At 33.1% G+C, this 26,923-nt stretch overlaps 1 protein-coding gene across 2 annotated transcripts in view; it reads left to right on the top strand.

Annotated features, from left to right (window-relative positions):
• Positions 1-26,369, top strand: part of DYNC2H1 (dynein cytoplasmic 2 heavy chain 1) — a 368,911-nt gene extending 342,542 nt beyond the window's left edge. For both annotated transcript variants that reach the window (XM_036860514.1, XM_036860513.1), the window contains 3 exons: positions 3,838-3,919; positions 15,491-15,607; positions 25,823-26,369. In XM_036860514.1, coding sequence (XP_036716409.1) covers positions 3,838-3,919; positions 15,491-15,607; positions 25,823-25,981 — 358 coding nt within the window. In that variant the 3' untranslated portion in view covers positions 25,982-26,369. The remainder of the gene's footprint in view (positions 1-3,837; positions 3,920-15,490; positions 15,608-25,822) is intronic.
• The last annotated feature ends 554 nt before the right edge of the window (positions 26,370-26,923 follow it).

Here is a 26,923-nt window from a genome sequence, read left to right as displayed (position 1 = left end):
ATACAGTAATAGTTGGGGGCTTTAATACCCAACTGACATCAATGGACAGATCATCCAGACAGAAAATCAAAAAGACAACAGAGGTCTTAAATGACACAATAGAACATTTGCACATAATTGATACCTACAGGACATTATATCCAAAAACAGGAGCATAAACATTCTTTTCAAGAACATATGAGATATTCTTCTTGAGAGCTCACATACTAGATCACAAAACAAGCATCAGTAATTTAAGAAGATAGAAGTTATATCAAGCATCTTTTTTCTGACCACAATGGTACAAAGCTAGAAATCAACTTCAGAAAGAAAAATGGGAAAAGAACAAACATATAGAGACTAACCGACATGCTAATAAAAAACCAATGGGTCAATGAGGAAGTCAAAGAGGAAATCAGAAAATACCTTGAGACAAATGAAAATGGAAACAAAACACTCCAGAATCTATGGGATGCAGCAGTTCTAAGAGTTGATACTGATACAGGCCTTCCTCAAGAAACAAGAAAAATCTCAAATAAACAACCTAACATACCACCTAAAAGAATTAGAAAAAGAAGAATTAGCGAAGCCCAAAGTCAGCAGAGGAAAGGAAATAATAGAGATCAGAGGGGAAATAAGTAAAATAGACATAAGAAAAAAACAATAGAAATGATTAATGAAACCAAGAGCTGAGTTTCTAAAAAGATAAACAAAATTGATAAGCCTTTAGCCATGCTCACCAAGAACAAAAGCAAAGAAGACCCAAATAAAATAAGAAATGAAAGAGGAGAAATAACAACCAATACCACAGAGATTAAAAATAAAAATCACAGGAGAATACTACCAACAGTTATATGCCAACAAATTGGACAACCTAGAAGAAATGGATGAATTTCTAGAAGTATACAGCCTGCCAAGACTGACTTAAGAAGAAATAGATAATTTCAATAGACTAGTCACTAGTAGTGAAATTAAATTTGTAATAAAAATACTCCCAGCCAGCAAAAGTCCAGGACTAGGTGGCTTCAGAGGGGAATTCTACCAAACATATAAAGAAGAACTAATACCTGTCCTCTAAAACTATTCCCCAAATTCAAGAGGATAGAACATTCCCAAATTCATTCTATAAGGCCACCATTTCTCTGATAACCAAAAGCAACCAAAGACTACTACAAGAAAGAAAGTTACAGGCCAATTGATGAATATAGGATGTAAAAATCCTTAACAAAATATTAGCAAGCCAAATCTAACAATATATAAAAAGGCTCATACACCATGATAAAATGGGATTTATTAGAGAGTCACAAGGATGGCTCAACATTGGCAAATCAATTAATATGATACACCACATTACCACAAGAAAAGGCACAAATCACATTATCATCTCAATAGATGCAGAAAAAGCATTTGACAAAATTCAACATCCATTCGTGATAAAAACTCTCATCAAAGTGGATATAGAGGGGACATACCTCAACATAGTAAAGGTCATTTATGACAGACCTATAGCCAGCATCATACTCAGTGGTGAAAATATGAAAGCCTTCTTCTAAATTCAGGAACAAGACAAGGATGCCCACTCTCACTACTTCTATTTAACATATTATTTGAAGTCCTAGCCACAGTAATCAGACAAGAAAGAAATAAAAAGCATCCATATTAGAAGGGAAGAGTTAAAACTTTCACTATTTGCAGATGACATGATACTGTATATATAGAAAACCCTAAAGTCTCCACCCAAAAACTATTAGAACTAATAAATGAATTCAGCAAAGTTGCAGGATACAAGATTAATATACAGAAATCTATTATGTTTCTATACAATAATAATGAGCTATCAAAAAGAGAAAGTCAAAAAAAAATCATGTTTAAAGTCACATCAAAAAGAATACCTAGGAATAAAGTTAACAAAGGAGGTGAAAGACTTATGCTCTGAAAAGTATAAAACATTGATGAAGGAAACTGAAGAAGATTCCAAACAATAGAAAGATACCTGTTGCTCTTAGGATTTTATTAAAATGACTATACTACCAAAAGCAATCTACAAATTTAATGCAGGCCCTATCAAAATACTCATGACACTTTTCATGGAACTAGAACAAATGATCCTAAAATTGAAATGGAACCACAAAAGACTCCAAATTGCCAAAGAAATCTTTTTTTCTTTTTTTTTTCTTTTTTTTTTTTTTTTTTTGGCCACGCCACTTGGTATGCAGGATCTTACTTCCCTGACCAGGGATTGAACCCATGCCCCCTGCAGTGGAAGCACAGAGTCTTAACCACTGGACTGCCAGGGAAGTCCCTGCCAAAGCAATCTTGATAAAAAAAGAACAAAGCTGGAGATATCATTCTTCTAGACTTCAGACTATTCTGCAAACCTACAGTAATCAAAACAGCATGGTACTGGCACAAAAACAGACACATAGATCAATGGAACAGATTAGAGAGCCCAGAAATAAACCTCCACACCTGTGGTCAATTAATATACAACAAAGGAGGCAGGAATATACAATGGAGAAAAGACAGTCTGTTCAATGAGTGGCACTGGGAAATCTGGGCATCTACATGTAAAACAATGAGATTAGAACATTACCTCACACCATATTCAAAATAAAGCCAGAATGGATTAAAGTTCTAAATGTTAGACATGAAACCATAAAACTCCTAGAAGACAACATAGGCAGAACACTCTTTGACATAAATCGTATCAATAGTTTTTGGATCTGTCTCCTAAGGCAAAAGAAAAAAAAGTAAAAATAAACAAACTGGACCTAAGAAAACTTAAAAGCTTTTGCACAACAAAGGAAACCATCAACAAAATGAAAATACAGCCTAAGGAATGGGAGAAAATATTTGCAAATAATGCAGCTGACAAGGAGTTAATAACCAATATATACAAACAGCTCATACAACTTAATATCAAAAGAAACAAACAACCCCATCATCCTGAAGCAATAGCAATAATGACTTCAAAACTCCCTTCACATGTGATTTATGTAAAAGAGTATTTCCCCCTTGAACCTTCTCCCCTCTTCCCATCCTGCTCACTCCACCCAAATCCAAGTGGTCCTAGTATAAAGTCAGATGGAAAAACCCTGGTCTGTATCAGGAAGAAAAGAACTGCTAACACCACCTGCTATTAAAATTCTTTAATAACACCCCCCCCAAACAAGTTAAATAAAGTTAAAAATGTAATTTCTCAATACACTATCCACATTTAAAGTTCTCAATAGCCACATTTGGGTAGTGGCTGCCATTTTGGACTGAATGAAAATATATTTATCTCTGTAGAAAATTCTGTTGGACAATGCTGACTAGGCTTCTTGGTGGGAAACAGTATTTGATGGTTAAGATCAAACTCTTTTTAAAAACAAATTTGGAATATCATATCATATATAGTCTATAATTTTTAAGAAGTTAGAATGCAATGAAAGAGACACTTCCAAAAACATTCTGAAAAAAACTTAGTTGCTTTTTAGTGCTTTGGGGGATATTCAATTGGTAGTACCTCAAGAGCATATTATAAATCTCATATTTCAGTTCAGCTAGTAAACATTTATTGAACCCCCATTATGTGCCTGCATTTGAGGATGATGATCAAAACGGAGGATGTAAAAATAAAAGACCCTATCCTCAAGGTACCTACACAACCTTGAAGAGGAGACTGACATAACAAGTTAACTTTAAAAACTTAGTGTGAAATCTAAGGTATTGTGCATAGCCTAAAATATCTCATTACTTGTACATTATAAATATTTCAACTTTAAATAAATAGGAGTGTGTATATCTTCTATAGCTATTCATATTTTAATTCCTGAAAATTATCTCTTTCTGACATTTGATGCTTTATTTTTACAGGGCTGTGGTCTGCTCTGTGGATAGCCTTAAATTTGTGGCCTCATGGAAAGGTCGACTGCAAGAAGCAAAGCTGCAAATTAAGGTATTAGAATAATTTTAGATGTTTATCTGAGTCAAAAATTATGTAATTACCAACTGTGATAAAGAGATTTTGCTCCAATCTCAAAGTCACCTATCTCTATAGTGTAAGATCAGCAGAGACAGACTATATTACCTGTGTGAAAAATCAAAGTAAGTTAAGATTCAACATGAAACAACCTGTACAAGATACAACATGTTCTAATGCAAAAATAAGAATCTTAGGAATATAACATAGTATTTGAAAATGTAACTTCGGTAAAAAATGATATAAATCTTGAAGTTCTGTTAGGTTACCTGTTCTAACATTCAAGTCAATAAATATTTGCTATACAATAAAGTATGTATAAAATGTGTGAAAAATTTAGACCAAATCTTGTCCTTAGGGAGTTTACAATTTGTGAGTATATTAGTTCACTGTTAAAATCAAACCAACTATGTTAAAAAAAAATTAAGCCATCTTTTGCAGTATAAATTTTCCTAGCTAGCTTTTCTGCTAAAAATGCATTATTCTTGCAATAATAGATAATATAGATAACCATTCAAATATTAATAACAAAACTAATGAAATCCTTCCTCCAACAACTCCAACCTTCTTCCATGTCATTGGCATTCTCTACCATTCTTCTTTCCCATTCTCACACATAGAATTGCCCTCTTAACTTTTTTCCACTGCTAATATAAGATGCTGCATGTTGTAGTATGGTTATCTCTATACATCTGTGTTGGTCTGTCTTACGAGACTGTAATGACATTGAAGATAAAGACTGTCTTATCTATCTTCAGATACCCAGTATCTAGTTCAGTATATTACATATAATTAAAATAAATGTAAAACTATAGTTCTTTAACTTAGTTAACCTTAGGCAACTGACTTTTCAGAAGTTCTATTTATATAATTCTAGTTCTCAGGCCAACAATTTTCTTTTCATATTACTACTGCTTTCTAACATACTATATAATTTATTTATTATATTTGTTGTTTTGTTGTCTGTCTTATTCTACTGGAATGTAAGTCCCATGAGAGTAGTCACTTTTTTTCCAGTTTTGTTGTATCTCAAATACCTCAAACAATACCTCCTACATAATAAGCGCTCCATTAAAACCTTGTTGAATTGTTGAGTTGAAGGCCAACAATAGGAGAGGCACTATAATAGGCATTATTAACAGCAGCTGTAATGGTATAGTCTGCCAGAAATTTGATCATTAACAATAAGCTAGGTCTTTCTTTCTCTATTGGCTCTATAGATTGCTACAAAATTCTCCTTTGAAGCTGAAGAAATTAGCAGGTTCTCTTTCATCCTTTGCATTTTATTTTAACCTTAGCCTCTAGCTCATAAGAGCTACCTTAGCTATTATTGGTGCACATAAACTGTTGCCTAGCTGTTAAGGAGAGGGAGGGAACACATGATGTATAATCCAGGAATCATGCAGTTTACCTGGTTGTGTGGTCTCTTAGCAGCTGTGAAGCACACACATAATATGGTAGTATCATTATTTAGGTATATTGATATAAAAAACAAGGGAAATGAGTTTTATTCTGTGTCAAGGTGTGTTCATATTTCCAGAACTATTTTGCTCCTGTTCTTACAAAATAGAAATAAAATTATCTACAACCAGAAAACCCCAAGCATATATGTTATGTTTTATAGATGGGGAAAAAGGCTGGCAGTTAATAAAGCAAGAGTCTAATCTTAGTTCTCCAAAACAGAGCCATGTGACTTTTAAAAACAATTAATGAAGCAGTCTGAGCCTTTGTTGTCTCTTTTATCAATGGATATAAATAATAACTTCCTTGACATGTTTATTACGAGGGTCTCTGAAAACCGATGTGTGTGTGTGTGTTTTATTATTTCTTTTAACTTGATTTGGATTAGGTTTCATTAGGCAATATTTATTTTTTAATTAGAAACAAAAGTATATTTTAATAAAAGTTCTCTACTGTTATCCAGGAAAGCAGAAATCTTTCATTTGTCATTTGACATTCATGAAAGCTACTGTATTGTTAAAAACCAAAATATTCATTGGTCAATATATTCAGGAACATTATAAGTTTGATACAATTATATCTTACAACTTTAAGTTAAAAAAGCCATCCCTATACATGGGATTTGAGGTAATTCAACAGAATTTTTCCTCTCTTTGGCCCCTCATTCATGTGAGCTATAGAAGCACATTTCCTAATTTCTTACCTGCAGTTCCAGATATATTTATCAGATAAAAAGTTTTTGTAAGCCCCTCACTGTTTGCACTTGGCAAAATCAGCAAGTTAAATAATTCATTTAGGTTCCTCTTAATCAAATTTTTCAGCAAAAGGATTATTTTGATAGGAGAATTTTGGATTTGAATTATATTTGAATGTTACTATCACTGCAGAATTTAATTTATTTTGAATATTTTTCAATCTCTACCACCCTAGACTGAATTAAACCAGTGAAATGTTCAAGTAAGGCTATAGTTCCCACACCAATCAATATCTCAACCCCCTAGACCAGCTTAAGAGAACATGTATGTATATTGATTTTTTTAGATCCTGAACATGGCCCTCTAAAATTTCCTCACTACCATTATTGATTTATTATTTGTTAAACAGCAGTTGTGAAACTTAGTACTGGAAAAGGTGTAAATCCAGCACCTGTTCAGCTTGTGTGCTAGATCTTGCCCAAGGCTGTGAAAGTTTTGCCCTGGCAAATCTGGGTAGCTTCCAGCTCCCTCCTTGACTGCTGATGCTGCCAAACACAAAAGGCAAAAACAAGTCTTTTACCTTGGCAAATCAGGCTTATTAAAAACATTTTAGTCTTGTTAATAATGCACAATTCCCTAGGATACCTGAAAGCTGCTGCTCCTTTGGGACCTGGTAGAGTCATATAGCCACTTATGCTTGCCAGTTCATTTCGGCTGCTTCATGCCAAGCTAGAGTCTGCCCATATACCAAGTGGTTATTATGCTATTCATATTTCAGTTCCCTCCCTTGTAAAGCTTACCAGGAAATAGAAGTTAAAACAATGAAGAAATTAGACATTTAGACATGTGAGGGTTCATGAGGAGAATGGGCTCATCAGAATTGGGAGTTATGAGCTTTAGACGCATCCTCCCCAAATGAGTGTAAGTAGCTTATCAGTCCAGCAGTGGACAATCTACCAAAAAAAAAAAAATCCTTAAATAGTTCATTTTAAGACATATATTTCTGATAGTTTTCATTTTTAAAACTGAGCACTTAATGTGAATATGCTTATATAGTCATTATAAAGTGGAGATTTTTTTTAAATCATGGGAGAATAAAGACACAGACCTACTAGAGAATGGACTTGAGGATATGGGGAGGGGGAAGGGTAAGATGTGACAGGGTGAGAGAGTGGCATGGACATATATACACTACCAAATGTAAAATAGATAGCTAGTGGGAAGCAGCCGCATAGCACAGGGAGATCAGCTCGGTGCTTTGTGACCACTTAGAGGGGTGGGAGAGGGAGGGTGGGAGGGAGGGAGATGCAAGAGGGAAGAAATATGGGAACATATGTATATGTATAACTGATTCACTTTGTTATAAAGCAGAAACTAACACACCATTGTAAAGCAATAACACTCCAATAAAGATGTTAAAAAAAAAATCATGGGGGAACTATAAGAGTGCTTAGTAATATAATTTTCTCTAAAAGTCAATCTCTAAAATGAGTTGGTATGTGCAAACTAGTACGATATAAAACCAGTTAAACAAAAAATGATTTTTCTTAAGAACTTAAGTAACTACAGCAACCAGAGGTTTTAAATCTATTTGATATTCTTGTAACATTAAATGCTTTGAGTGTCTTACTATGTTTCCACCAGTTTAAAGGACGTTTAATTCTTAGTTGACTATACTGTTTAGGTAGCCTTTCTAGTTGAATGCTCTCTTCTCATGCTCTCCAAATATAGCAGGAGGCTGAAAACTGGCTCAAATTTCCTGTTTTGAAAGTCTTTCTGCTACGAAACATTCTGACTTTACTTGACACTGTACTGAAAAAAAGTCAGTGTGCTGGGATTAGGTACTAAGTTCCATCAACTGTTCTAGTCCTTCCCCAGCTTTCAAAAACTTCGAAGAAACCTGTTTGTATTTCTTTCCCTAGCACGCTTTCCTTTCTTCAACCTATATCAAGCCACATATGTAATTTTATATTTTTTAGTAGTTACATTAAAAAAAGTAAAAGAAACAGATACAAATAATTTTAATATTTTTTTATTTAACCTAATATATACAAAATATTGTTGCTTCAACATATAATAACTATTTTAAAATTATGAATGGGATATTTTACTTTCCTTTTTATTGTATAAAGTCCTTGAAATCCATCTTATATTCCATATTTATGGCACATCTCAATTCAGACTAGTAACATCTCAATAATCAATAGCACATGTGGCCATGGCTACTGTATTGGAAAGTAGCTCTAGACAGAGAAGGTAATTCCCTAGAGAAAATTTAAATATTCTCTGATCTTCAAGTTTTTTCCAATTTTTTATAGTATTTTTCCTTATTAAACAATTTCAAACAGATACAGAAGGAGAGAGAATAGTAAAATGAATCTCCATATGCAAAGTTTTCAAAATTTAGAAACATTCCTTCTTTTTCTCTTTTTGATTGTCTTTGCTGAAGCAATTCCAGGCATTGTTTTGTTTTACTCCTTCATTTCTCAAAAAAAATTTTTCTTAAATAAACACAATATATTATCACACATACAAAAATTAACAATAATTCCTTGGCATCATTTAACACTCAGTTCATAACAATATTTACCACTGTCTCACAAAAAAACTCTTTTCCAATAGTTTGTTCAAATGAGAGTCAAGGTCCAGACACTGTGTTTGGTTATTATGTACTTTATGTCTTTTCACATCTAGATGGGGTTCCTCTTATTATTTCATACCACTGTTTGTTACAGAATCAAGGTTACTTCTCTTATAGAATGATCTACAGTTGATATTCATGTCTTGGCTTCCTTGTGTTATTATGTAACTTTTGTTCTTCTGTCCCTCGTTTTTTTATAAAATGGAAGTTAGTTGTAGACAACGAAACAAATTTTTCTAAATCTGTTATTCCTTCTGCATTTATTAGCTGAAATTTTCTTCAAAGAAGCCTAATCAACTAGGTCTATGTGGTTACCTAGATACCATGGAATTTTATATAGAAATAAAGGATAAATGCTTTTTTTAAAAAATTTAAACTAGGGATATTCAGAATATGGTGTTGATACACTGTTTCCCACAGTGTTCAATAACATTTCTTCTTTGTTTTGAAGTATCAGTGTGAACTTCTTATATATTTAATGTGCTTCTGTAAATTGCATTTATTATTCTTTTTCATGTGCAGTGTCCCTAGTCTTTGACTTATGTGTAGAGCCTCCTCATGTTGACCTCTGTATCTTATTTTTGGTAAAGTTTTATAGTGAAGCATAATATCATATAATAAGTTTCACAAATCTTAAGAATACAACTTTATGAATTTTTTAATAAGCAAACAGACCCATGAAACCATTATGCAGATTAATTTTAATATTTTAGGACATTTTTTCCTCAAAACTTCGTTTTATAATTAAATGGACTTAACACATTCAGTACAAACTTTATTTTTCTTTCATTCTAAGAGATATACTTAGTATATCCCCCTAGATATTTGTCTGCCCATTTTTCTTTCCTCCCTTTATATATTATATTGTGTAATGTATTCTGATTTTAAACAGTTGAGAACTTCAGGTGAAGATGGCCCATGGAGCTAATGATTCATCCTCTCTGCTCCAGATAGATATATAATGATAGAAAAAATATAAAAAGAGGAAACCACAAACATAGTCTGGCTTCAAATACAAGATCAATATTTCATTGCATCAAAAGCAGGACAAAGTAAAATTGTGACTAAGTCTGAAAGTACAGGTCTTGAGCTCCAAGTCCAGAAGTAGGAAGCAATGAACAGTATGGCCCCAGCAGAGTGAAAGGAATTAGTGGTGCTGTATGTGAAATGGAGACTGAAACAGGGGTCATTGCTTAAATCCAGGACTGAGGTTAGGCTCTCCAGCTCTCCAATAAAAGGAGACTGAATAAAGTTATAGGCCTAAGGAGGCTGAAAGATAAAGGCATAGACTTAATATTAGATACTGAGCCACACTAACCACCAGATCAATAGCTTAGAACTGCAATATCCCCAACACCTGCAGAATAGAACCTTCAAACTGGCATTGTAAATTTTATAGCTATGTAGATTTGGAAAGGTCACTCTAGAGGTATGTGGGAGAAAAATAAAATACCCCTCAAGATGAACCTAGAAACCAAAATCCAAAATAAATGGGGAAAAAAATCTAATCCTAGAAAAGAGAATGAGCAAAATCATTAGGTCAGTCAACATCTGGTCATTTCATTTATTATTACTTTTGGGAAAATCTGATAAAAAAATGTTAAAATGTTTATTTTAGTTTCCTTAAACAGTTGTAAGAAAGAATAACTTTCACTAAAAAAATTATCAGAACTTACAGAATAGAAACAGGCAGAAATAATACAGTTATATGTAGGTGGATGTGAAAACCAATCAGTAGTCTTGGAGATGAAAAATATAATCTTTAAATGAAATATTGATAGATTAAATGTACTCTACATTAGATACAATTGAAAGAGACATATTAATTGGAAGTTAGTGCTAAGGAATTAACTCAGAACTGATCACAAATATAAAGTGCTAAAAATATGAAAGAGATATTATCAGACATAGAGGATAGTTTAAGGCATTCTATCCTACTTGTAAAAGGATTTCTACTATAGAACAGACAGAATGGCAGAGAAGCAAAATTTGAAAAATTAGTTGCAGGGATTTTCCAGAATTGGAAAATGATAAGAGTACTCAGGTGAAATGCACATGCAAAGTACCAAAAAAATTAACTAGAAGTATATTCAAGTTCACACCTCGTTACACTATAATGAAACTATACAATATCAGGGTTAAAGTGAAAAAATCTTAAAAGCTACCAGATAGAAAAGTCAGAGTGCCAACCAAAAAAAATACAAAAAAAACAAAAAAGTAACATCAAATAGATTACTCATCAGCTCACTAGATGCCAAAAGGCAATGGAGTGAGTAATATATTCAAACTGATGAGGAAAAGTAATTGTTAACCTCAAATTTTATTCCCATCTAAAATATCATTCAGTAATGAAAGCAATAAAAAGATATTTCCAGAAACCCAAACACCACAAGGGCTTACCACTCTCAGAACCTCAAAGAAATATTAAAACATGAAAGAGAAAAGCCACAGAGAAAACAATATATACCAAAAATAATAGTGAGCCCAAAAATTACAAAATAATTTAATTTTAGCATGTAATTTAAATTAAGTATTGACTGTAAAATATAACTTTTTATTATGTTTAAACTAAAACTAAAACTCTAAACAGTAATAATTAGATTAGAAATAACATGCTGAAATAAAATCCATTTCATGTTCAGAAGTACTGAATAACTAAGAATTCATTAGAAAATGTCACAGTTACTCTTCAAAAGTAACTAAGAATTCATTAGAAAATGTCACAGTTACTCTTCAAAAGATATGGTTAAAAGCTTAAAAATAGATATGCAATCCATTAGCAGAAAAGGAGAAAAATTAAACAAAAAGAAATAAAGAGGAAAACTATATATTAAATATACTGAAAATGATTGAGTATCTTTTCATGTGCCTGTTGGCCATCTGGAAGTCGTCTTTGGAGAAATGTCTATTTAAGTCTTCTGCCCATGTTTTGACTGGGTAGTTTGTTTTTTCAATATTGAGTTGTGTGAGCTCTTTGTATACTTTGGATATTAACCCCTTGTTGGTACATTGTTTGCAAATATTTTCTCTCATTCCGTAGCTTATCTTTTCATTATGTGATGGTTTCCTTTGCTGTGCAAAGGAAACATTTAATTCACCGTTAAATCCAAGTTAAATTCAAGTTAAAATCAGAAGTGTTCAAGAAATTCAGCGTTGTATATGAAATAAATTAATGGCTTTAATCCTGTTTTTAGTGAACAAAGTCACTACTGTTACTGTTGCTAACCCCTTTTGAGTCTCACCTCAAAGAATTGAATCAGATCGATCTTATAAATAGCCTTTTCAAAATAGGTTGGGGTCATGGTAGTTAGTTATTTGGAATATATTTATGCAGTTGTGGTTGGCCTGATATACACTACCCCTTAATAAATGGTTTTGAAACTATAAACAAAACGAAATGTGTGTGAGGGGGGGTTTTGGAGTTTTTGTTGTCATTTTGTTTTTTAATTTTCTTACTTTGGCAGCTGCCCCTCTGTTTCAGATGTTTTAATCAGAGGTTCAAGTGTGAATAACATTCGAGTAGAGATTCTTTTCCTTTTGTTTTAATGATTTTATGCTGTTCCTATTCTGTTAAATTGAAAGCTATGCATTTATAAGCAAAACAAGAATAGTTAGAGGAAATGGTATTACAGCAAGAGATGCACATTTAGATGCCTTTCACTTAATTATTTGCATTCAACTCAAATAGTATATTTGTACAGATGTCAAGAGGCAGCCTCAACAATGCGGTTCTTTTAAAATAATGTAAACAGACATAACCCCTGTGGTTACCAAAGGGGAAAGAGGGAGAGAGGGATAAATTAGGAGTTTGGGATTAACATATACACACTACTATATATAAAATAGATGACCAACAAGGACCTACTGTATAGCACAGGGAGCTATACTCAATATTTTGTAATTACCTATAAGGGGAAAGAATCTGAAAAAAATAGATATATATGTATGTATAACTGAATTACTTTGCTGTACACCTGAAATTAGCACAATATTGTAAATCAACTATTCTTCAATTTAAAAAAAAAAGATTAAAGTAAAAAAGAAGAGAGAGATCAGATGTTGATATAGTTAATATTTTCAAATGTCTCTCTTGTGGAAATAAAGAAAATACTGGAATTCAAAAAAATGTCTACTTGAAAAAATAAAATAAAATAATATAAACAAATGAGCTCTGATCTCAGTAATTATTTCTTTGCATCCAAGGGATATGTGTCATGCACAATAAGGTACTAATGACTAAAATAGACTTCTAACAAACTTTTAATAGAAAAATATGAAGTTTGCCCCATAAGTATATATGTAAGTATAAATAGCATTTTAATATGGCTTATCATTTAAAGGGGGTGAAAAAGAGAGTGGAAGTACAGTATTGATCAAATCAGAAAGCATGCTCTAACACATCACCTAGCTCTTTGATGTATAAATGAAGTGATGGATAGACTCAGTTATCTAGGACAAATTTGGGAAATATTTTGCAAAATTAAATATAGGCAAAAGTTTTTTGATTGAAATTATTTAAATAATTTCCAATCAAACCTTATTTTGCCTTATTTAAATGGATATACTATATGAAATAATTCTAAATGTCTAGAAATTCGAATATGGATTAGATTAAATGAACAGTAATAGCTAATACTTATTGAGCACTTGCTGTATATCAGGCAATTTTCCAAGTATTTTAAATATAATGTTAGAGGAGATTTCTTATTTCCTGCTCCTGTTGTTTTTTTCTACGTGGAGGAATATTTACTAATGTTCATACTCCTAGACACTCTCTGCCTTCTACCTGACTCCTTCCTTTCCTGACTCCTAAAGGAAAGGTGTCACTTTATCTGACTGTGAGTTTGAGTCAGAGATCCCAGGCTGAATACTGCACCTTCCTATGCTTTTCTTTTGGGTGTACACATTCTGCTCTGCCCCTTCAAGGCAGTCTCTGCACCTGGTGCAGCTGGCTCCTTAGCTTGGTACTGTCATAACTAGAAGTTAAGCCTTCCAAATTCTTGTGTTTAGTGTTGATATTAGCAAGTCCATTTGCCTGGAGACCTGTTATATCCTCCAAACTATCTTTTTCAGTAATAAAGGTAATATTTTGGGCCTACCTGCTTTTTCACCTTCCATTGATGCAGAATTCCAGATGTAACAAGGGTACCATTTGTTGATACTACTCCAATCCCTGATATATTATCATTTTATTATATAAAAACAGGGTATCGCTTTTTGAAGTTCTTATGTTTTCATTTTTTTTACTTTACATTCCAAAGTAGGGGAATGATAGAGGGTGTAGAGAGAAAAGGACAGATTTAGAAGATTTTATTGGAAGTGGCTGTACTTGATAGTTGATGGCATGTGGGAAGTTCAGGAGAAGGAACCAAGAATGTCTCCCAGGTGTCTGATTAAGCAACTACATGGTCAGTAGTGCCAATTACTGAAATAGGCTCCAGAGAATAGTATTTCTCACCCCTCCTACCCCCTGGTTACAAGAGGAAAATGATGAGTTTATATCTGTATATGCATATTACATAGTCAAGTTGTGACACTATCAGTGGGGACTACTTTTACAAATTTCTATAAAGACCAAAACTCAATGAAATTTCTAGAAGAGGCCTTAGAAGAATTATCTTGCAGAGATTTTCTAGCACTGAAATTAGCAAGTACTCTTTAAATTTTAATTTACATTTCTTCAAGGCAATACTTCAGCAACCCTAAGTGGCCTGTATAACATCACATTAGTGGTATAGTAGCAAGAATATTGAACTTAGGAATTCAATAATTCTATTTTTATCCTAGCTCTTTCACTCACAAACAAGTTGCTTATCTTTTCATGGTAAAGAACCCTACTATAAATTTAGCTAATCAGAACTATTTGTCAAGGTATACTCTACTAGTACCTCCTTGTCCCTAAACCATTCTCTAGTTATAACTGAAAATGATTTCAACACTTCCAACTTAAAGTGTTCCCTTGACTCTAAAATTCTATAGTATGTTAACTTAAAAGGTACTATACAATATTTATAAGATTGTTTACATTTTCTATCAAGTTTAAATTGTGAGACTATAGATGGGGGTCTGAATGCAAAATGCAGACTCTACGTTTGTTGCCTTTAGATAAACTCAGGGTAGATTAACACTACAGAAATGAAAAGAATGAACACTTTTAAAGAAGAAATATGAAACTAATATTACCAAAATAATTATAATTTTATTTTCATAATCTTATAAATTTACACTAAGGTTAATTTAGAGTAAGAGATTAACTCTTTCTCCTTTTTTATTCTTCTTTCAGCTCTGCATGACATGTCAAGAATTTTTTCATTAACCTTTCCGAATTTTGTTCTGTTTTTTAGAAAACGATGTTGGAATTCCAAGCAGGGAGCACATGTTCTTTTTCTCTAGTATGCTTTTCTTTCCCCCTCCTGGAAAAAGAGTAACTTTTTGGCTTTTTTCATTATATGTCTATTAATCTAAAGCCAAGGCATATGCAATTATATAACTGATGACATTTGTATGTCTTTTTTTCCAAAATATTTGCTAAAATTGAGGATCCAGCCTAAAGGAAGCTTACAGTGAACATTGGTTCAGGTCTTCACCTTCATTATTCTCAAACAAAATACCATGATCTTTGTTTTCACATTGTTTGGAATGAATAGTCACAATGGAAATTGTTGCCTTTCTTCTGAAGATATACTATAGTAACTCCTGCCGTTTCAGCCTTTAATACATATTTTAATGGTTTATATGTTTCTATGACAGATCAGTGGCTTATTACTGGAAGGATGCAGTTTTGATGGAAATCGACTTTCTGAAAATCAGCATGATTCTCCTAGTGTATCATCAGTTCTCCCTTGTTTTATGGGCTGGATTCCACAGGTAATACATTTTTAACAGGAACAAGTTTTAATTTAATCAATTCATGTTTAGATTTTATCTTTTCAATAAAATATAATTGGCATATGAATTTTTCATTTACTTTCTAATCTTACCTGCATTTGAACAAATTTACAGTCAAAATATTGTGTCCTTTATAATTTTTAAGATGTATAGGACATTTTAAAAGCTTCATTTTGTTATGGAAAGAATAACATTATAGTTTTTAATTTCTAAATAAATTATAGTCTAATAAGAAAAAAGCCTTAAATGGTAATCTGAACTACCACATATTGTGTTCCTATTATTTTCAGCAGTGTGCTAAATGTTTTATATACTTTACCTTACATACTTTTCTGAGTAGCCCTGCAAGGTAGATATTATTATTCCTATTTTCAAATGAGCAAATGTGTGTTCACATAAGTTAAATGACTTCCCTGTAGCTTGGCATGCAGAAATCGAAAGCATCAAGATATTAATACACATCTAATGCCATGTCACTATGCTGCTGATTGGCAGATGAAGAAAACTGTCTTGACAAAGGCTTATTCAATTAACTTTTTCCCTTTAAAAACCTTCAATTTTTTTTTTTTTATAAAATTATTTTTGGCTGCATTGGGTCTTCGTTGCTGCACACGGGCTTTTCTCTAGTTACATCGAGCGGGGGCTACTCTTCGTTGCATGCACAGGCTTCTCATCGTGGTGGCTTCTCTTGTTGTGGAGCACGGGCTCTAGGCACACGGGCTTCAGTAGTTGTGGCACATGGGCTCAGTAGTTGTGGCTCGTGGGCTCTAGGGCACAGGCTCAGTAGTTGTGGCGCACGGGCTTAGTTGCTCCACGGCATGTGGAATCTTCCCAGACCAGGGCTCGAACCCATGTCCCCTGCATTGGCAGGTGGATTCTTAACCATTGCGCCATCAGGGAAGTCCAAAATCTTCAATTTTTGAAAGAACTTTCAACAATGGAACTTGAGGGATATTTGCCTTTAAAATAAGACGCAGTTGTAGATGAAACACATAACTTTTACTAAATGTAAGTAAGAATACATGTGAATAAACTTTAAAGTTTTGATTCTGTATCTAATCACCAACATACTATTTCATATACTGTTTACTACAAGAAAAATGAGTTTTCTAGTTGTGGAATACTTCATTGAATTTTCCAATTATTATAATTCTCTTTGTAAAATAAAAAAATCCAAAGCATCAGAATATTTATTTTAAAATAAAAACTAATAAAGCTATAATTATTGCTCAGAGAGCTATAAGAGCATCCTCTGACCTAAAGGACCATACATTTCTGTGAAACTCACCATTTCCACCCCCCATATAAGCTTCATTTTCTCTAGTAGTAGAGTGACAGAGAGGGGAGAAGAAGTTGAAATCATCTTTATTTTATTTCTCTCTGGCTATTGATTCATGTGAGAAATTTGTATGTCAAAAAGTTGGTAAATTATGGATTACACACATTAGGTGTGTGGACCAGATCGAAAGTTCTATACAAAAGTTAAGGTTAAAATTTGCTGGGGGTTATAACCATAATATATAAAGTTGTATATGATGACAGAGATGAATTCAAATGAATCCAAATTATGTGAAGTGTTAATTCTCTGGCAAACAAAATTAAAAGCCATATAATGACCTTGATGGGGGGAAAAAAGGTAGGACATGTATAAACTGATTCACTTAAGGAGAAACCCCAGCAATAAAAATAGAGCATGAGAATGAGTAGGCAAAAATGCAAAAGAGAGTGACCTAGAGCAATACCCACATAATTGACCACAAACTGAATGCAAATCAGGAATGCAATGTTGTTATGAACAGAAGCCAATCTGTTAACTGGGTTGTATGAAAAGCAACATAACGTTATAAGACTTGGAATTTATCCCTCCACAGTACTTTACTTTGAGTATCATTTCTATCCAGTTTTATTTACCACACTTTAAAAAATCAGGATTGGAATAGAAAGCTAAAAATAATTTAATTTGGAAAATATCTCATGTAAAGAGAGGTAAAATGAAGTGGAATATTTAACCAATAAAAGAGATGGCTCAAAGATAATATGAATTTATGATTTTTATAAAAGAGATTTCCCCCTAGGCTTTTGCACTTTTTCCCGGCATGTAATGGAAGGATTTAAGATGCTTCCCCACCTCTTTTTTCCCCTCCTTCCTTTACAGTGAGCCTCTTCTTCCCATATAATCTTACTGCTTTGACTGCCTCTCCTAGATCAGCTAAGAAGGAGAGAATATGAGGTATATTGCTAAATGTTTCAGAACATGAAATTTTGGAGTCCAGCAGTCTAAATTCCACTCCCAGCTCCCAAACTTATGAGCTGGGTGATTTGGGGCAAATTACCTAACCTCATTGAGCCAGTTTCCTAATTCGAAAGTGGAGATAATGATGTTTCTATAGGACCATGTTGAGGAATAAATAAGGTCCTGTGTCTGTGAAGTACCTAGCCAGGGCGTCATACACGGTAAGTCTAATTTATCCTGATGCCAACACTTTTAAATGTTTTTATAATAGTATAATAATTAACTTATTTTGTATGGTGCTTTATAGTGTACTAAGTGCTTTCAATCATCATTAGATGCTTAAGTTCCTATATACCATATTCTGAACCCTGGGATAACAAAAATAAACAAATCTCTTCCATCAGAGTCTTCTGTTGAGTAGAGGAGCAAATGGGTAAAGAAACTATTATAGTTCAGAGTTACAGAAGTACAATTATGGAGGTTTACATGAAGTGCTTTGGCAAATGAAGGAGACCTCAGCTCTATCTTGTATAAGCAGTTAAGGGAAAGTCAGATGACCTCACAGGGAGAGGAAGCAGCTTCTCAGGACTGTAGTCATAGTAGAAGTAAGAAAAGTTCAAGGACAAATTCAAAAATAGTAGGGGCAAGGCATTCCATATAGAAGGGGAAGTATATTTAAATGCATAGAGATACGAAAAGAGTTTAGGTTATTTTGGGAACTGCAAGTATAGTATATCTGGAATGTACTGGAATGGTTCAAATGAAGAGTGGTAGGGTATGCAGTCAGAAAGAAAGACTAAGACCAAGTACGACAAGCCATGGAGCCATGCCAAGGAGTTTAGACTATCTTATGATCATAGAAAGCCATTGAGAGTTTAGAACACGTGTGTTGTAAGATCAGATCCATAGTTTTAGAAAAGCAATCTAGCACTGAGAGAATTGAGGTTTGGCATAGGGTGAAATACAATCACACTTACCTTTCATTGCAGTCCTCTGAGTATGGTAGAGTAGTTTTTCTCTCTGTTTTGCTGAGGAAGAAGCCGTGAATCTGGTAAATAGAGTGATCTGTTATGGGTCCGCCAGTAGTAGCACTAGTGTTTGAATAATAGCAATGAGCATTTATTTGTATTGATTATGTGCCAAGCACTGTACAAACTGTTTAGAATACAAGATATTTAGGCTTTCCAAAAACATTTGAAATAGGAATTATCATCTCCATTGTAAACTAAGAAAATGGAAGTTTAAAAGATTGTGTAACTTGACCAAGATAAAGATAACATAGTTAATAGGTAAGCAACTAAGTTTCAAATCCAGGTTATCTCTCTTAAATCTTACGCCTAATACTGAGCCAACCTAACAGTATAAACCAGAGTTTGGAAAACTACAGGCCACAGGCCAAATCCAGTATGCTGCCTGTTTTTGTACAGCCCACAGTCATGTGAGCATGAATGACTTTTACATTTTTAAATAGATGAAAAACTTAGAAGGATAGTACTGGGTTGGCCAAAAAGTTCGTTTGGGTTTTTCTGTACGATGGTACAGAAAAACCCGAACGAACTTTTTGGCCAACCCAATATTTTATGACGTGAAAATTATCTGAAATTCAAATTCCAGTGTCCATAAAGAAAGTTTTGTTTGGAAAACAGCTATGCCCATTTATGTAGATGCTTTCAGATTACTATAGCAGAGTTGAGGATATAGTTGTATCCACGACCATATAGCCCATAAAATATTTACTATCTGACATCTTACAGAAAAGTTTGCTGACTCTGTATAAACTATCAAACTCTCCAACTTCTGCTTGAGTTAAGCACTATTTTTGTTCAAGAAATCATTTTTTTAGGGCAACTGTAGCTGTTTTTAGTAAGTTTTACAGAATTTGGTGGGGGGCATCAGCATTTTAATGCATTTTTACCAAGAGGAAAGGAACCAGCATAAAATCGAAGGAAGCGGAGTTAGAGTCTGTCATACAGAGTGAAGTAAGTCAGAAAGAGAAAAACAAATACAGTATGCTAACACATATATATGGAATCTAAGGGGGAAAAAAAAGGCCATGAAGAACCTAGTGGCAAGACGGGAATAAAGACACAGACCTACTAGAGAATGGACTTGAGGATATGGGGAGGGGGAGGGGTGAGATGTGACAGGGTGAGAGAGTGGCATGGACGTATATACTCTACCAAATGTAAAATAGATAGCTAGTGGGAAGCAGCCGCATAGCACAGGAAGATCAGCTCGGTGCTTTGTGACCACCTAGAGGTGTGGGATAGGGAGGGTGGGAGGGAGGGAGATGCAAGAGGGAAGAGATATGGGACCATATGTATATGTATAACTGATTCACTTTGTTATAAAGCAGAAGCTAACACACCATTGTAAAGCAATTATACTCCAATAAAGATGTTTAAAAAAAAAATCGAAGGAAGCATCAACATCAATTTATATAAACAAGTAAAATGAATTACTTTTGCCACTTACTCTTACAGCTACTTTATTGCAGAAAGTTCAGAATCCTTTGATAAGCTTAGATAAAATAATGGAGTTCAGAACTTTGGTGACTGATTCCTTTTAGGCCAGAAGAAGGTTTTTCCACAGATTATTTCGATAATATTATCTGACCCCTAAAAGTCCTGAATAGCTTTATTTCAGCAGAAACATGCCAGACAACTCAGACATTTGCACAGCATTGCTAGGAGGTACATAGCACCTACATTTTTTTAAAGAGCATTTTAGGTTGCAGAAGACTGAAGAACTTTGAGATTTTTTAATACATGGTAATACTTTAATAAAGGATATGAACAACAAATTCTAAGGCTTTTATTGAGGGGAGGGGGAGGTTTACCATTGCTTCTATTATAAATGTAATATACTTTGCCAGTTAACAAAATTAGAATTATGAATGCTCAAGAATTAAAAGGAAGTAAAATGCTGGTGCTAATATTTTCCTAGTGTGTCTGTTTACCATTATCTATGTGCAGGAAGTTAATATACCTACACTCACACTGTTCATTTATGCATTCATTCATTCATGATGCAGATTCTTAAGGTTCTTCAAGTTCCAGTTCAGTACTAGTAGTTAAATTAATATAGGTACAATAAGATTTCCCTAGAGGATTTTACCCAAAAAAGCATTCACTTTCTCCAAAGCACTTCCTAAAAAGTGTTTGACACTACATTATTCCATAATGGTTCTCTGAAAAATTGTTCAGTATACAAATTTAAATTTGGAAATTCATGATGTATTTGAGGATATTAAAAACTCTGAGAACTCCCAAAATTTACTTAACACGCAACCCTTTTCATGCACCTACACCCCACCCTCCATCTGGATCTATGTTCCACATAACATAGTTTGAGAAACACTTTGTGAGGTCGATCAGTCTTAGATAATGTCCTGTTCTGACATTCCACAGGAAGTCAGTTTGCCTTTGTTCTATTTTTCCAATAAAGAGTGTTACTTCGGATTTATCAGCCCCACAGTAACATAGAACATAGCCTGGACCAGCCTGAACCCCACAGGCCTACACCTTCCAACAGCTGCCACAACTGACAGTACAACTTCAGAAACAATTTCATTCTCAGGGAAATTATGACTATATAACGATTACACAAGCCACTCACAGTAACAGTCTTCTTTAAGTTAAAGTATTTTCACCATGTATATGAAATGATATATGCTGATAACTCTGCCTTGTATGCACTCTGGTTAAAATATAATAAATATTTAATTAATGTCTTTTCTATGTGACAGTTTTTTTTCTTAAGAACTTACTATGAGAGCAATGTTGTTAGCATTGTATTATTGAAAAATAGAGGGAAGTATTTCTGTACCAAAATAGAGTAGCTAGACATTCTTGACAGAACAAAGTCTTTCAAAATATTCATTGTTGGCAAGTTGTTTTGTTTCCTGTTTTGAGATAGTTATTTTTTCCAGGGTTGCATTACTAATAATGCCACTTTTACTTACATGAAACCTCTGATGTCCTAACATCTTCTTTTCTAAAAAAAAGTAACTGTTCACTGACTTGGTTCATAAACATTCAGAAAGCATGTGTTAGAATAAGTTAGTTGGACTTTATGCATAAATATATTTCTGATGAGAAAAATATTTTGGTTTGCCCTCGTGTGTTTTATTATAATGAAATTTGAGTTGATATCAGCCAAATAGTTAACATAATTAACCTGGATAATTTGGGGCTTTTTTGTTTTCTGGTGTTGTTTTATTTTGTTATTTTCTTTGGTTTGTTGGCTAAGTGATACCAAATATCACCATTTGCCTTTTAAACGTCTTTTTTCACATATTAGCATATTGCCTTCTATTTGTAGTACACGTATACTTTTAAGCCACTTTCCATGGGGCATGGGCGTGAACATGAGTAATCATAATATATAGCTTTTTAATTACTTAATATTAATAATGTCAAACTAATTTGTTTATATATAAAATAATTGAATTATTTGAAGTTTTCCTAATATATCTCTTTTTTGCATTAACTGAGCACTTAGTGTATTTATTAATAGTTATTAATAAAATTTTAGTTTCATCCAAATATTTCAGCCCAGCACAGTCTGTGCTTTGTCTGTTAAGATAAACATATTAAAGAGGGAATTGTGGCATAAGAATTTAATTCAGTTAAACAATATAAAGTTTCTGTCTGCATAAGGTATTGTGTTAAGTGTGAGAATGCCCAAGTACTTAGCTCTATTACTTTGATCATTTATTTATTGGTGACATGAGGGCAAGTCCATTTAACTTTTTTTACAGGAGGTTGTAACATTTACCGTTTATGAGATTTTAAGCAATGACAAGTAAAATTTTAAGAAGCAACTGTGGTACTTCGCTTTTAAAACACTGTACATTTTGCTGGAAAGATTTGTACCCTCACTTTAAAACAAACAAAAAGCCTACAACCAAAAGCAAGTTTGGAAGGGTTTGGAAATATATACAAAAACTGGTAAATTGATAGTGAATATGCAAAGAATCAACTTTGCATTACTCTTAAATTCCTAATTTAAAGAGAAAATTGCTTGGCATTAAAATGAAGAGATATAGAGAAAATCTTCTGAATAGAAAGGAATAGCATTATAAAACATTTCAATGTGATGTTTTCATTTTTGACCTTAGAAGTTATGGGAAGCAAAGCAAATATAGGGTGGCAGAGGAAGATAATTTAAGACCTTTTCTAGGATTATAGACATTCATAGATTCAGATCATTTCAGTTCAACAAATAGGTAATGTTTGTCTGCTCTTTGCTGAAGAATTTAAAGGCAATACCAAAAGAAAGCCTACACTAGGTTATTAACTTTAGGAATGGCTAAGGAGTTATGAAAATTACAGGAATTTGTGAATCCTAAAGCTTTGCCATTTAAGCAGAATTGGAGAAGAGGGAAGAGATTAGGCAGTGACTAATAATGGTTGAAAGTTCTCTTTACTCCAAATTCTGTATTTTTCTGAGGCCCAACTCAGGATTCATTCTCTCCATTAATCCTTGTTAGGTTAACATATCCCAGAGTAGTAGTTTATTCTTATTTTCTTTAAAATACTCATTTTGCCAAAAATTATATTCCAAATATTTGATGTATATGTTGTTTCTTAAACTAAATTTTAAGCTTCAAAGAAGATTATTATTTTCTCTATTTGGATATATATTGAAATGCTTTGCTTTTATAATTCTAGGTACAATATTAGCACATAAATGCTGTTAAATGAATGGATGAGTAACTGACAGAATCATCAATGCAAACATAGAGGCAAATTAGAAACATTCAGGGCAGATGGTCTTCTTATCTATTTGGGTAATGATTCTTCATAAAGAATGAATTTTCTCATATGTCAATCAGGTTACAATTTAGGAATTTTAGAAATGAATGAGTTTTCAAAGGGACTTAACTGATTTATATCAAGGACTTAGAAAAGTTAGAACATTATTTTCGTGTTGGGGGGGTAGAGAAAAGGATTGGAAAAGACAATCAAAATTCCATATAATGCCCACTTAGACTTAAAAATAGAATGCTTTAAATTTCTTCATGAAGGAAAAAAGAAATATTTGTATTTCTCTCTATCCTAGCACCATCCATGACCTGTAGTAGATGGTAAAAAGCTGGGACTTTTTTTCTAATTGATTTGAGAATTAGTAGGAATTAAAGAAAAGTTATGCATATGTAGTCCTTATGTGAATAAATAATGCTTTGTATTTGAACTCCTTAATAATACATCATTGGATTCACCCAGTATCTCATTAGGTGGACCAGTGTTGTTTATGTTCCTTTTATGATGGGGAAACAGATGCTCAGAGAGTAATCTACTCTCTAGGGTCAGGAGCTCCTAAACAAGCTAATGCCAAATTTTTTTTTTCAATTGTACTACCTATGGCAAATTTGCCACTTGCTTAACTAGGTTACCATGATAAATTCTTCATGGGTTTCTGATTTGTCACTTGTAAAATTCTAGAATGTGTCTAACTTTTCTCTTAAGTTTCATTCTAACTCTAAAAACGAATCCATTAGTTGAATAAGATTATATAAATTCAATAAAAACATGAATCCTAAATTTGAATTGGAATTACCATTATGAACTTCTGATGTTTTTCTTTAAAAAAATACATATTTCTAAGCTTCAGTCACTGAAAAATCCTAGAAGGAGAATGATAGATCATTCCTAGCACCCAGATTATGATCTCTAGTACCATTTCTCATTAAAGGAACCAAGGATCCTCAGAGTAATGACTAATTTTTGATTTCTGGGACAGCAAATATACAAGATGAACTTACAACATCTTGACATACTAGAAGGTAAGAAAGCTACTGAAGACTACTAGGGACATATCAAAACAAAAACAAAAACCCTCAGGAGCCAGCCTAATGAGTTCCCACTGCACAAAGATTGACATTTTGAACACCAATAAGATAGTAATTGCATTGCATTGAAGCACACTGAACATGTTTAAATCCACCAGTTCATAATGATACTTAAAAAAATAGAGGGTGCTCATTGATCACCTTTACAGTATGCTAGGGAACAAATGCATTATTTTAAAAGCATGTAAATAAAGGGAAATTAGATAGCATTTATTCCAGCCTTTCCTATATGAACTGTACCTCATGGTAATCAAATGATTGATAACTGGAAGTTCCTCTTTATAGATTTGTTTCTGCCTGGAAATGAAGGGATGTAGAATTAGATTATCATTTTGTAATCTTAAATATAACTAATGATCATCAATGGCTCCTAATAGCTAAAAAGAGACAGCAGACTTTATATGCCTCTTGATTGAAGTATACACTACTACCTAAGCAGTGTTTTTACCAGAAATTGAATCTGAATCTGAACTCACCTCCAGACCCACTTTACAAGAATACAGGGAACAGAAGAACATGACACCATGGGAATGTAGCCAACAAAAGTCAGAATGTGGGAAACTCTTTGGTATAGTTCTTTAGCAAACAATTACAAGGAATAAAGGAGAAAAAATAAATTTAAGAGAATTAGGAGACATAACAAACCTCAAAGTGTGGGCTCTATTTGAATTGTGATTCTTACAAAAAGATCTTTTAAAAATTATGGGATAATGGCATAATGGGTATAAGATGATATTAAGGAATTATTGTTAATATTTTTATGTGATATAGTATTTTGATTATATTTTTATATTTTATTTATAGACATATATTTAACTACTTATAGATGAAATTTTATAATGTGTAGGATTTGATTCAAAATACTCTATTATTTGGGGCTGAGGGAGGTTATAAATGAAATACAGTTGGCCATGAGCTGATAATTGTTGCAGCTGAATGATGTGGATTTATTATGCTAGTCTTTATTTAAAACATTTCATAATAAAATGTTAAATATATTTTATTATTTGGGAAGATTTTGTGTTTGTATCTTTGGTTATCTAATGATCTGTTGCAACACAGTATATTGCTGTATTTTAAAACAAAATTAATTCTTTTTAAACAGGGCGCATATGGTCCATATTCCCCTGATGAGTGCATATCTTTGCCTGTTTACACGAGCGCTGAAAGGGATCGTGTGGTGATCAATATCGACATTCCATGTGGGGGCAGCCAAGATCAGTGGATTCAGTGTGGAGCAGCTCTATTTCTCAAAAATCAGTAGAACCTAATGACAATAAAAGCTGTCTTAGCCAAAAGAAACATTTATTATTTAAGCTTTAAATAAAATATGTGGTCAGTCCACATTTGAAGTGTTAGTTCAAAATATTAGCATGTAGTTGTCCTGTGTTGTTTATCTCATTGTGTTTTTATTTTAATGGGTAATGACAGCACCCTGTACCTTTTAAAGTAATAAGTTAATGGAGTCAATGTTAAAATAGCATATTCCCTATATAATATTAAGTATTTCTGTGAGGCAGTTCACTTTTCCAGTGGCTCAAAAATTTAATGTTTTAGCTAAGAGTTTTTAAATAGTGTATTTAAGGAATCAGTAATAAATATTTTGGCTATTATTTCTGTATCATCATTATTTAATAAAATATAAGATATTATTAACATTTCAGTCTTCCATGGTTTTATATATATACATATATGTATATATATAATGTCTTTAGACATTGAAGGAAGTATTATATTTAAGTTAAAATATACAGCATCTCAAAGTAATGCAAAAGAAATGGGAAATAATAGCGCAGAAACCAGGATAAGAATTTTACAAATAGAATAATTAAATGATGAAAAGGTTATAATTTCTCATGTATATGGCTTTCCCATGTGTTTCTATGAAACAGTAAAATTCTACAATGGCTGAAAGCTTAAATAAACAGCTAGAAAAGGGAAAAGCAGGGAGGAGTATTCAGGGAAGGTGTTTGTGGGCCATGTCTGGAAACGTTACACATCATTTATGTTTATATTCCATTAGAGAGAACTTAATCACATGGCTACACCTAATTTCTAGGGTGGTGGGAAATAGAGTCTAGCTGGGTGCTCATAGAAGGGGAGACTGGAGAGGCTAGCTAGCTCTCCTTGCCACATCCCCATGCAGAGGAGAAAGCTCATTCCTCAAATGCCTCCAGGACAAAGGCATAAAATGACTGAAAACTAG

Source organism: Balaenoptera musculus, chromosome 8, assembly GCF_009873245.2.
Source record: "Balaenoptera musculus isolate JJ_BM4_2016_0621 chromosome 8, mBalMus1.pri.v3, whole genome shotgun sequence".
NCBI classification, from domain to species: domain Eukaryota; kingdom Metazoa; phylum Chordata; class Mammalia; order Artiodactyla; family Balaenopteridae; genus Balaenoptera; species Balaenoptera musculus.
This window is presented reverse-complemented; position numbering and strand designations above follow the sequence as displayed.